The sequence below is a fragment of the Thamnophis elegans genome, chromosome 6, assembly GCF_009769535.1.
Source record: "Thamnophis elegans isolate rThaEle1 chromosome 6, rThaEle1.pri, whole genome shotgun sequence".
Lineage (NCBI taxonomy): Eukaryota > Metazoa > Chordata > Lepidosauria > Squamata > Colubridae > Thamnophis > Thamnophis elegans.
In genome coordinates, this window is record NC_045546.1 from 85,731,239 (window position 1) to 85,745,155 (window position 13,917).

General features: G+C 37.1%; 1 protein-coding gene across 1 annotated transcript in view; it reads right to left on the minus strand.

Moving 5' to 3' along the window:
* Positions 1–13,917, minus strand: part of LOC116510351 (cadherin-10-like) — an 89,077-nt gene that overhangs the window by 31,013 nt on the left and 44,147 nt on the right. Inside the window, exons 3-4 of the mRNA XM_032219867.1 lie at positions 5,561–5,680; positions 1,962–2,129 (exon numbers count right to left, since the gene is read on the minus strand). Of these exons, the coding sequence (XP_032075758.1) occupies positions 1,962–2,129; positions 5,561–5,680 (288 nt within the window). The remainder of the gene's footprint in view (positions 1–1,961; positions 2,130–5,560; positions 5,681–13,917) is intronic.

Sequence of the window (13,917 nt, forward strand, 5' to 3'; positions counted from 1 at the left end):
AAGCTTCAGATAAAATAAATAAATGTAAATCAAGTCCAAGTACTGCAATTTTTTTTTTAATTTATTGTAACTAAAAATAAGTGGCAGTACTACCCATGATAGTACTGGAAATATTCAAGCGGAAGCTAGACTGTCATCTATCTGGCAGGGGGCATCCATGAGTGGGAGGGGATCAAAACATCATAATTGTGACACATTCATGCAGTTGTAGCCTTATCATGTGTATCATCACATGATAAGGCTACAACTGCATGAATGTGTCACAATCATGTGTGTTGTAAATAAAATATGGCAGAAGATTGAGAGACCTATGGAATACATCTGGGATGCCTGAATTAATAACTTGAAGATGGATTGGACCTGATTGGCCATTTCCCAAGTCTATGGTTTTATTTTTGTTAAAAAAAAAAAACATTGTTAAAACGTGCCCTTCTATCTTGATTTGTTTTCACAATATAATGCAGCAATGCATTAGCAGCTACAAAAAGTCTCCTTTGGTAAAGAAGCTGTTGTTAGTTATTCAAAAATTACTTTTGAGAAATATTGGAAATGGATCTGCAAATACCTTCTTGAATCCTTCCTCCTGCTGCTTGATTTTACAAACTGAGTAAGGAGAAATAAATAGACAAGAGTAGATGAAGATTAGCTTTTTCCAAAACTTTTTCAGTAATTTTGTTTTGGAAAATTGAAATGCATAACAAGTTCTCTACTAGCCTAAGATGTATTAACTAAGCACATTTGGCCTTGTGTTTATGAGTTTTTGAAGATTTCTTTAAATCACTTCAGTCTGATGGATGGGAACTTCCTGTCTCAATCTGTAACTCTGAATTGTAGTCATCTTTCAAAAACCCTTGTTTTGCTACAAAAGGCATTCCTATTTTGGTTTATGTTGCTTAAATTTGTATATTAACTTCCAGACATCAACAAACAAAGATATGCTCTTGAAACTTTAATTATAGAGTCAAGCTCAGAAGAAATCATTCTTCTTTATTCTGCTTTGGTCAGACTGTAGCTAGACCAGGGATGTCAAACTTGCATCCTCACGGTGGTGTCATGTGACGTATCGGGACTTTCCCCCCCCTTCGCTAAACCAGGCATGGGCGTGGCTAGCGCATGATCCATCTGGCCCGTGGGCCGCGAGTTTGACAGCCCTGACCCAGAACATTAATTACAGAGTAGTTTTGGAAAGGAACTAGCAAAATACAGTATGTTCAGAAGAGAACAATTAATTAAACAATTAATATATTATCAATTAATAATATAAAGTACCGATAAAGGGGAGGAAAAGCACAAGTTTATATGAAACATCTGAACGTTTTGGATATGTTTGACAAGAGAAAACAGCAATAAGACACAATAGATGTCTTCAATTATCTGGTCTGTTGTCATGTAAAAGATGGGGCAGAATTGTTCCAGGAAAGGAAACAAAGAACAATGGGTTTAATTACAAATTTAGTTGGACATCAGGGGAAAAAATATTAACAGTAGGAGTTGATTAACAATAGAGAAGACTGCTTGGGAGGTGGCAGACCCTTCTTTGTACGAAGTATAAACTGGATGGCCATCTGGTAGAGATGCTGAAGCAGTAGATTCCTGTTATTGTATAGTTAGTTGAACTAAATAATTTCCAAGGTCACTTCCAACCCTTACATACTAATGTTATTTCTTCCATTCCTCTTGTGGAGGAGGGAGGGAGAAAGAGATTCCGTTACCATTATGCTAAGAATTATCCAATATTAAGCAATTGTTCTTTGCAACTGTATTTTTCTCTAACCAAGTTGTCCCCGTAGCATCTCATTACATATTTTTTTCTGACAACGGTGAATAAATCTGTGGATAAAGCCTATTTTGCATGTGCTCCATAAACTAGATTTTTATTTTATATTAAACCAGATGGTAGTTGTCTAATTCTTTCATTCTGATATTTTTGTAGCACAGAAGGACAATTAAAGGAAGCTTACTCTGTGGGAATCGAGGTGGATTGTCATTGACATCAGTCAGGGTAATGTTCACTATCGTGGTTCCTGATAATCCGCCCATCTGGCCCCCCATATCCTTTGCCTGGATAACAACCTGATATTGCTCTCTGTTTTCCCTGTTCATATTTGGCAGAGCTGTTCTAATAATGCCTGAAAGAGAAACAAACAAAGATTTTCCATCACTCTCTGTGGAACAGTATGTCTATTATTTAGAAAAATAATTTTTCAAAATGTCAAGCAGAGTTTAATGAATACATTGAACACAGAAATTAAAAGTAGGTGATTGTGGCTGCAATATATTAAGTAGCAGTTTATGCATTAAACAACAATTCTGAATCTGCAAGTTCAGACACTGGGGGAATATTTTTGAGTGCTCTGCATATTAATAACAACAACAATCACCTCTCTAAAATAGTAAATTAGTAAAAAAAAGGAGGACAATTTTTGCATAGCATACTCCCTCATGTGTTTATTTTAGTAAATGCAGGGAAGTTTTGAGAAAGAAGGTAAAATATAATTCATCCACCATCTTAATTGTCACTGTCACTTCATTTTGCACAATGTATGTAACTTCTCTTTACATATTTTATTTTTTTAGTTACTATTTTTAATCTTTGTCTTTGACTGCTCTTCTCATTTTTACATTATGAAGATTTTTTAACAAGTGACCAAGAACACATCTTCGGAATCCATTCTTTTACATCTGTAGTATTGTTTTCAGTCCATCTTAAACAAACCTGTGGCTTGATAAGATCAGAATTGTCTGCTAGCATCAAATTCCATATTTTTGAAATATAACTCAGTAATTACATTTGGATTTTTAACTACAATGCTTTTTCACAATGGCTACATTAATATATACATGGTTATGGCTCACATATTTCAGCCAGTTTAGAAATTCTGATTCCAAAGAGGCTGCTAAGCCATTCATATAAAATTTGAACACTGCTGAAGCCAAAACACACCTTTTCTCCCTCCATGTTGTGTCAGGGGATTGAATTAGCTAAGCACTATTGGGACTATATCAAATCTGCAAAAAAAAAAATGACTTAAGAGTATAATTGCATTATGAGAAAAAAAACTGCCTTCTGACAGTTCAGGATTCCGTTATCTTTCTCCATAAAATACTCTACAAATTGAGTCTCAAACTGCTTTTAAGTCAAAAAAAGATTATGTTTTAGTCCTCAGGAATATTTCCCTATGAAATGGTATAAGATCAGACAGTGATCCGATATAGAATAACTTGCTCTGAATTCAGCCTGCCAAGATTTTAGAGTCCCTTGGCCACCTTCCTAACTTCCTTAAGAGATGCATAGCTTAAAATCTGCATAACGCTGATAACGAACCAGTGATGCAATAGTTCAAAAGGTATTTTGGAAATCTTTCCTTAACACAGGTACTACAAAAGTGTTTTATCTATTTTTCAGACTAAATTCCACTGATTTTCTGAAACTGGACACTCACAGTCCTTATTCCGTCATGTATACTTACATCACTGTTACTAAGTTTCAACACATTTTGAAATTTTCTATAGAATTGAATTGTGGGTTTCCCTTCTGATAAAACAGGGGTGTCAAACTCAATTTCAGTAAGGACCACATCAGGGTTGTGTTTGACCTCAGGATCTGGGGTGGGTGTGGTCAGACTGGGTGTGGCCAGCATGACACCACTCGTGTTGGGGGAGGGCGCCTCTGGTGGCCTGAGTGCTCTGCCAGCAAAAATGGCTCCTGAGCTCCCTTTTCACTTGCAACATCCTCCTCCATTTTGAATATAATTTATCTGAATCCAGTGCTTGGTACTTGGTACCACCCGCAGCCCTCACAATCTCCATTTTTGTTGGCAGAGGCACCGTGGGTCGGTCCTTCACTGTTTCCAGGTCAGATCCAAGCACCCCATGAGTCGGATCTGGCCCCTGGGCCTTGAGTTTGACACTCCTGGGATAGAACGTATTTTAGACATCTATTATGCTGCTTTGCCCCTGGATCTGTTGAAATTAGACTGTATCATTTTTATCAGGAGTGTCAAACTGGCAGCCCATGGGCCAGATGGATCATGTGCAGGCCACACCCACCCCACCTCCGTGAATGGGAAAACCGCCATGAAATATATCATGTGACACGGCGAGTTGTCTCGTGATTTTGACAATATGTAAATCGTCTATAGTACTAAGCACCGGATTCAGATTTATTTATTTATTTAGTAGATTTATAGGCCGCCCAATCCCGGAGGACTTTTTTTAAATACACAATATATTTGTAAAATTACTCTCCAAGTTATCCGCATAATTCAAACTTTTTTCAAGCAAAATATTGAGCTCTTACTCAGTTTTTAACAAAATTAAAGTCGAATCATAAATTGCCATTAGTTAACAAAAAGGTGGTGCTCAATAATTTAGCTTTGCTGCATGATAATAAAATTATTTAATCCACTAGAGAAAATGTTTTACCCATCAATTAGGAAATATAATGTAGAATGATATTTGTTTTTAAAAAAACATTCACAGTACAAAATTGCTGTTCTTATACAAGAAAAGCCACTGTTGGCTTTTCTTGTATAAAAAACATTTACTTGCTTAAAGGGGATTATTGACTTCACTTCAAGTTATATGATCTCATGAGCCTATTAGAATTCAAATTAAGTTTTCAAAGATTTATAAAATATTCAAACAGATAAATTATATTCAAACAGATAAATTATATTCAAAATGTAGGATCTTTGGTGATTTCTAAACATGTTTGTTTTCTTGCTACCCAAACTAGCTAACACCATCAATGCTAGTAAGGAGTGGGGTTTGCTTTCAGTTTATATTCTAGTAGCTTCCCTGTCTGTGTTGGTGGGGGGTGAAACTACCAAGCAAGCTAACAGTAAGTAGCTCAACCAAAGAACCTCTATGACCACCTCCACCAACACTGCTAGAATATAAACAGAGAGCAAACCCCACTCCTCACTAACATTGATGATATTACCTAGCTTGGGTGATAAAACATCTGCAAGGAAATAACCAAGCTCAGAGGGCACCAAGGATAGAAGTATGAAATTATATGAACTTATAGTGTGTGAAAGCTGCACAAGTGAGTGGGAGTAAACCAGGAGTGAAATCCAGCAGGTTCTGACAAATTCTGGTAGCGGAAATTTTGAGTTTGGAGAACCGGCAAATGCCACCTTTGGCTGGCCCCAGAGTGGGGTGGGAATGGAGATTTTGCAGTATCTTGCCATGCCCACCAAGCCCTCCTTTCAACCCTGAGCTACAAGTATTCTCCTTTATATTCCAAATGTAACTTCCTGGAATCCTTGAAGTAGTCATTACTAATCCATTTTTTATGCTATGAATCCTTTGTTTAGTCCTTTCCCCTCTAGCTTCAGATTAGGAAACAACAATATCTTAAGAAAAATCCAGATCAAAATTTAACTGCTATCCAATTAGTACCCACATCTGAATTTTGCTACAGTAATTAGGTAACTTTTTCTCATATACTTTAAGAGAATTTAAGCTGTTTTGAATATGGCTGAAAAATAATGTGAATACCATTTTTTCTGACAAGGCAGAAATCCTTAATTAAGATCAATAAGTACAACAACACCTGTTTCTGGCTCCACAGAGAAATATGGCTGGCCCTGGAGTATGCTGTAGATGATTCTGGCACTATTTCCATATGAAGGGTCATCAGCATCAAGGGCTGTGACTTGAACAACAGAAGTACCTGGAAAATTCAAATGGAAATTAATTAGGTATCATGTCAAAACATGTATCAACATTATATTTTGACCAGAGAGGCCTACAGATAATTATATTATCTTTACTGCAATAAGAATGCAAACATATCAGCATCAGATATTCATGAGATTCATGCGGCTTACTAAAAGCTGCAGGCTTTTTTTCCCTTTTTATTCTACTCCTTCATAGTAGTGCCTTTCCCAAATCATGGTTCACCGACAAATGCGCGATAGACATATGCGCGCCAACAAAACCGCGACAGACAAACGAGCGCCGTCGAAATCGCTAATTGATTTTTGACAATAGCGTGCCGACAAATGCGCGCTGACAAAATTGCATCATTAACAACCCTAACCCTAACTCTTTATTGTGCTTGTCATCGCGCTTTTGTCGTCGCAAATTTGTGGCGTTTTAATTGGCGCTATTTTGTCAGTGTGCATATGTCTATCGTGCATTTGTCAGGTCACGGCAAATCATATCCCAGAATGTTCATAATTGCATATATTTCACCAAAACTCTCTCTCCTTCCCTCCCCCCCTCTAGTTTTTCCCTCTGGTCAGTCCTTTGAGGAAAAAAATTTTTTAGAATTTTGGTAGCTGAGGCACCATTTTTAGTGATAGGCCATATTTTCTCCAATTTGTAACAAATAAAAATCACAAGTATTTCAGCATGTCATTTCTGTGTCGTTTCCAAACCTTTAGGTCTCAAAACTCTGAGAACATCTTTAATACCACATATGTTGCAAGGAAAAAGGAAATGCTGGTGCTTTTCGGGCAGTTCTGTGACTTTAGTAATGTTTAGTTGACAAGAAACTTTGCCCATGTTTCACCAGTAATATAAATGTTGCTTCTTGAGGCAAGGAGGTTTTCTTCCTATATTATGTAAAATATTATGTGTATTATTGATTCTTGATCTGCGGTGGCACAGTGGTTAGAGTACAGTTCTGCAAGCTATTTCTTCTGATCACCAGCTGCCAGCAGTTTTGCAGATCGAATCTCATCAGGCTCAAAATTGACTCAACCTTCCATCCTTTGGAGGTGAGTAAAATGAGGACCCAGATTGTTGGGGACAATATGCTAACTCTGTAAACCGCTTAGAGAGGGCTGTAAAGCACTGTGAAGCAATATATAAGTTTAAGTGCTATTGCTATTGATGTATATATACTTGGGTGATAAAAGCACAGACTCATACTTATCTAAAGCCATTTAAAAAAAAAAAATTCCAGGGAATGTATTGTCAAAGTACACATGGAGTATTTATATTCCTTGAAGAGATGTTGGAAGATCATGTCTCTGAACTTGTTATGCACTTTTGAGAGGATTTCTATTCTATCATTTTCTGCAATTACCAAATAACAAACACGAGAACAGATGGTGTATCATTTCAAAGATGACTGGGAGATGATATCAACATGCCATAAATCACTAGTGAGGAAAGACCTTAAAAGCTTGCAAGCTTCTAATTCTGCATTTCACTTTACCTACCACCTCTGTTTTAAAAGATAAGGAATAATAGTGGAGAAAATGTCTTCAAAAATGTTATTCAAGGAGGTATCTCACACAAGCAGGGCAGTGGTAGCGAATTGAAGGTGTTTTAGGCACACATACGGCTGGTTAGGAGTTATTTCTCCTGGATTATCTTGCAAATAAGTCACATGAGTTTAAATGTATAGAAGAAACTTGGTAGCAATCCTGGAAGGAAATTAAACAAGAATGGGGATCTCTGCCAGAATTGGTTGCAGTGGTGGGTTTCAAAAATTGTTTGAACCTACTCTGTGGGTGTGGCCTCCTTTATGGGAGTGGCTTGTCGCCCATGTGACCGAATGGGAGTGGCTTGCCGCCCATGTGACCGGATATGAAGATGCCGCAGACACTTGTCAGAACCACTTTAAATTACCTCACACACAGCACTGGCCTGCATAAGAATAGGATGTAAACTTGTTTTTTAAAAGGCATCTTTGGTTTGCGTTAAAACAACTTCAACACACGCAATGTTCTGATTGCACCACAAACACAGTAGTCATCCTTACCTTTCACAGAGGCACTGAGTTTTATAAATAGGAGCATGATAGTGTAGAATAATCATATCCAAGGACCAGTGGTGGGTTTCAAAATATCTTGGAACCTCTTCTGTAGGTGTGGCCTGCTTTCCGGGTCCACTGGTGGAACCTCTTCTAACCGGTTCGGTAGATTTGATGAACCAGTTCTACCGAATAGGTGCGAACTGGTAGGAACCCACCTCTGGGCTGGTTGTCATCATTAAATCTTGTGCCAACCTTGTCTATTCATTTCTTAAACTCTGGCAATTAAGCAACAATAGAAAAAAAGTCCTGGAAAATATTCACCCTTCCACCCATACATTTGATAAAGGCACACCAGGAAGGGACAATTTAATCCATCAGTGATAAATGTCTGATAATTAAAGCAGGAGATGGGTTTCAACCGTTTAATAAAATTGTAAGGAATCATTTGGTCAGTTTTAAAGGCGCAGTGAATTCTCCCCTGTAGCTTTCTTGCCTTCCTTTTCCCCATGCTAATCACTTGGGAGACTAATCCATGCTGATCAATTTGAATACATTAAAAGCTTTCCTTTCTATTTCATCTCTATCTTTAGCCATTTCAGAAACTGCACAGCCTTCAAAGACCTCTGAGTTAAATTTAAGTGAAACTCCTGACTCAGCCTTCCAGCAGTACCCTGCTTGTTATATTTCTGCATATTATATTTACCTTTCTAGAGAATTATTTCATTTTTGCCTGCCAGCCATGCTTTAATCCCTGTCAGTGGAATGCTTATGTGCATTGCATTGTAAAGCTCTCAGCCCCTATGCCAAACATTCAAGAATTTGAGAAGGAATTTCCAAACTGCGTAATACTATTTTCCATTTCTTTTTTTCCCCAGCTGAGGAACTTTATCTAAACTCATCAAGGAACCATCTTTTAAGAAACTACCATTCTTCCATATCATACTGTATATAATAATAAGTTTCACTGGTTAATTCTTTCCAATGTTGTTGGGAAGAACAATTAACTAGTGGAACAGCTTTTCTTCAGAAGTTGTAGGTGCTTCATCACTGGAGTTTTTAAGGGATGACTGAACAAGCACCTGTCTGAAATGATATAGGGTCTCCTGCTTGAGCAAGGGGTTGGACTAGAAGAACTTTAAGGCCCCTTCCAGCTCTATCCTAATTGATTGATTGAAGTAATATTACTCTAAGAAAAGCAAGATTCTATAGGTTTCCCTTTCCTTCTTTCTTGAAATTTAGAAAACCCTTGGTGAGAGTTATTTATATTATCTCGCTTCAAACTTTTATGGCCCTGGAATGTAAGAAAAAATCTTTCACTATTCTATGTACATATATATATCTAAGTCCCACTAAGGGCTAAAGTACACAGGTTTTCCTTACTTGAGTCATTTGAAGTTAGAATCTATGCATGTGAGGCTCAGGTGTGATTTTTTATTATGGGGCATTGTTAAATAAGTGCTTTGACTCCCACCAAAATGCCTACTTTTTAAATATATAATGTAAATTAACTTCTGGGAATGGCAAAGAATATTATGGTAGAGATGGACAGGATTTAGTGAGTTAGTGTGGCCAGTGTGAAAATATCAGGCTCCAAAAACCAAGAAAGAGACACAGAGTTACTTCTAAGCACTTTCCTTTATTGTTCCTCACCTATAGACAGAATAGACAGAATCTTGCCCAACTAAAGGAAACTACTTGCATCATTAAAATGTATTCTGAGAACATTTTTGCTGATTTATATTTCATGCAATAATATCTATAGTACAGAGAGAGAGAGAGAGAGAGAGAAAGAGAGAGAAAGAGAGAGAGAGACAGAGAGAGAGAGAGAAAGAGAAAGAGAGAGACAGAGACAGAGAGATGAGAGAGAGAGAAAGAGAGAGAGACACAGAGAGAGAGAGACAGAGAAACAGAGGCAGAGAGACGAGAGAGAGAGACAGAGACAGAGATGAGAGAGAGAGAAAGAGAGAGAGAGAGAGAGAAAGAGAGAGACAGAGAGAGAGACAGACAGACAGAGACAGAGAGACAAAGACAGAGAGACGAGAGAAAGAGAGAGAGAGAAAGAGAAAGAGAGACAGAGAAAGAGAGACAGAGAGATGAGAGAGAGAGAAAGAGAGACAGACAGACAGAGAGACAGACAGAGAGACAGAGAGGAGAGAGAGAGAGACAGAGAGAGAGAGAGAGACAGAGAGAGAGAGAGGGAGAGAGAGGGACTATACTAACAATATTATGCAATAAGACCTCTAGGACAAATGATGGTAAGGTGAAGGATGATTTCTTAAAAAGTATAACTGACCTAGCAGTGAAAAAGATGGCACACCAGACTAATGATGGGATTAGCGAGAAGGCCTAGGGAGAAAGGAAGGGAAATCTGCTAAAAATATCATGCTTTACTTCTGAAGACAAAGGACAGCTGGCTTGAATTGTTAGTAGGGTAACTTTTGCAGACTGCCTGGGGACCCAGAAAGGGATCCTATGTGTACACATTTTGCCCTGATATTTCTGAGACAGGAGGCAGAAAAGATTAAAAGCTGAAAGCTCAACAAGAAAGGATGTCAGCAATCAGCAATACTGAGAAAATAATAGCTGGAGTAATTCAAAGGATGAGCTATTAAATCCTAAAAATCCAAGGTTGTAAAAGTTTGGTAGATAAAGCCATAGAACAAATAAGCTAGGAGGCAGAAATAAAATGAATATTGTGAAGTAGCAGCTGCAGAGCTAGGAAATTTCTCTTAGTCTTATTAAAATGACCAAAAAAGGGATATGTGTAAGTGTGCATATGCACACACAATGAAAATTGTTGCTGCAGGAGAAAAAAAATGTTATTGAGGAGGGGGCTTTGAAAACTAAGGCTTAAACCAGACCTTCTAGATCTCTTAATCTGCTAACGACTTCTGGGATAATCACTGATTGTTTCGTACACATCGGTTTTATATTTAGGACATATATACTACTTAGGGAGTAACGAGGGAGTGAGGGAAAGTTAAACATCTGGTGCTGTAGAATCTTATAAACAGTGAAATTCTTGTGAAATCCCATAGAATATACTTTAAGAAAAACAAGCTATAAAATGTATATCTTCTTTTCTTATATAAAAGCAAAATGAATCTTTTTAACAGGCCTTTTGTCCACCAAATATAATATTAGGATGCCATGTCATTGACACATTTTCATTTAGGTTACCAGTCACAGTTACTCTGAGTGAATGAACAAGCAATGCCTTGGAATGGCATTGACGGGTTGGCTGAGGGACAAAGGAGAAACAGAACATTATCTTAGCTGGAACCTATGGTATATGTGGGCGACTAGGAGAACAGCAGGGACTTAAAATGGGGAAAGTCAACATAGGTACCGTAATAGATCCCTGAATCTTGCAATGAGAAGATGTGGCTTAGAGACCTAATAATGAGGAAAGAAAGAAAAAATTGGGCTGTGAATGACTGTCACCGTGGGGGGGGAGGGGGGTTGTATGTTTAAAACGGCATTTGTATCTGTATGTTCTACTTTATATTGTTATGTATGATTTGTCTTGCTTATGTAGTTGTATTTATGTTGCTGTATTGTTTTTTCCTGTTTTTTAAAGGTAATAATGTTTAATAAAAATTATATTAAAAAAAAAACAAGTATAGGGTCTCCTGCTTGAGCAAGGGGTGGGACTCTAAGACCTCCAAGGTCTCTTTCAGCTCTATTATGCTCTATTATGCTTGATCGATCCATCTATCCATCCATCCATCCATCCATCCATCCATCCATCCATTCAATAACATTTTTCCTTACAATCTTTCATGTACAGTACTTCTCAGCTTTATAATTGTAATGGGAACAGCTTACTCCCCCCACCCATTCTTTTTAATCCACCAACAAAACCTTATCCCCCCTTCTTTTAAAATCATTCTGGACAGTGATAAAGTATGAGAGAAAGATATGTCTTTTTGAGGAGAGACTGAACGTGTTTGCCTCTAATAGGTAATTATGGCCAGTCCTTTATGCAATCTAATAAAATGGGGACAATAGTGAGAAAATAATACATCTTTTTCTTTAATTGGTGTGCAAAAGAAAGAGGAAACTCAGGCACAGACACCTCCCTTCATCTTTTCCAGTAAACAGGGCAGGAAGTAGCCAGACCTCTATTATAAATGATGTTCCACTTCAAACTGAAATATGGACAGGGAATAAAGTAAAAGTTGATTAATAGCAAGATTTTGAGAATTCATCATCAAAGCTGAGATTAAAGAATTAGGGGAACTTGGAAGGAAGCTTGCACTTCAGAGATATCAAAGGATATTTAAAAGCACGGAGTAAGTGATGGGTTTAGGTGTGGAAATAAGCAGTTTCAAGTTACTAATCTACAATAAAGCCCCGTGGAGATATTTGGCAAATTCCTTTCTTTCTCTTCTGTAGCAAGTTGCACCATGAGTATCTCTAGTCAATTATGTGAACGCTTACAAACTGAAAGAAGCTGAAGAAAGTTTATAGCAGTGGTTCTCAAACCTTCCTAATGCTGCGACCCTGTAATACAGTTCCTCATGTTGTGGTGACCCCCAACCATAAAAATAAAATGCATTGCTACTCTATAACTGTACTTTTGCTGCTGTTACGAATCGTAATGTAGATATTGATATTGGAAGACTGCTATCATATTACCCTTAAGTCCTTCTTTTCATTCAACCAGACATACCCAGTTCCTGCAACTGTTCTTCATATGTTTGAGCTTCCAATCTCCTAATCCTCTTTCTTGCTCTTCTTCGCACTTTTTCTAGACTAGACTCTCTACATCTTTTTTATAGAGCATCCAACATCTTATCTACTCCTAAATTTTGGGTCTGAAAAGAATCACATCCTGGAGGCTGGACAACCTCAGCTTCTTATACAATCATATATGCACACATACACAGAGAGACACAGTGGCTTTATTCCCACAGCCTCCTTAACTAAGTTGCCTGCAGCCGCATTCACAAACTCGCTTACCCTGCCTGGATGGATCTTCAACCTGTTTTGGAGTTGTTTGCAGGAGTGCTCTTAACCTTGGTGGTGTGGTGGTAAGCTTAACCTTAATTTATTGGGCAAACGTTGTGCATTGTTTATTTTTATTTATTTTTTTTTAAAAAATTATTTTCTCTTTCAAGTTCATTCACAAATGGCCGCGCAGAGCCCATAAATATATATATATATATATATATATATATATATATATATATATATATATATATATATATATATATATATATATATATATATATATATATATCTGCTTCAAAGCAAACCTCAATGACTTGAATTGAATTTCTAAAGACTAGATTAGGCCCTGCCAGTCATATGACGATATTGGTTAAAATATTTCAGTCCTTATTTAACAGATTGGATTTCAGAACACTGTCCAACTTTATAACTAAACACAAAATACCAATTATTGTTAGAAGCATCTCCTCCTGAGCACAGTAGAATGGAGACCACGCAATAAAGGTTGAAATAACTACATTATTTCTAACAGAGGATGAGATTATTAGTTATATATTGCATCATGCATGAAGCCAGTATACTCATAGCCTTCTCCCCTATCGTTTGCTACCTTTCCTGATTCATTTTCACCTCCTGTCTGAATGATGAGGCATAGCTATAAAGCAATGTTTTATTATTTGGTTTCATCTGGATAATATGTGTATGTGTGTGATTCATTCTATAATCATTCTATAATCACAGCTATTTTCACATCAATTTCTTAGTCTGGAATTTTTATTCTTAGGTAATTTTCTTTTTGACCACTCCCCAAAAATCCGCCCCTAATTCTGTGTCATTGTATTACATTTAATAGTTTTGTCATTTTTCAGCTCTGATATATACGGCATATCACAGACACACATATTCATAGCATTGTGTGTGTGTGAACTTATAATACTGCTATTTAGAAACTAAACAGAGCTTATAAGGCTTTTCGGTATGTTTTATGTCGGATATTTCTCTTAGTGACTTCTACCTGCTTAATTAGTTTCTGTTCAATAGTAATATAGTAACAGTAATTAAATCTTAATTAAAGCAAAATCTCCTTCACATTGAACTTGACTTTCTGCCACTTAATACAATTTTCTTGGCAAGAATATAAAAGTGATATGCCACAGCCTTTATAGGTGATGCTGTGTGACTTCTCAAGTCACAGCTTGGAAAATTTCCCATCCATAACCAGATATGAACCTTCTTAGCTTCTG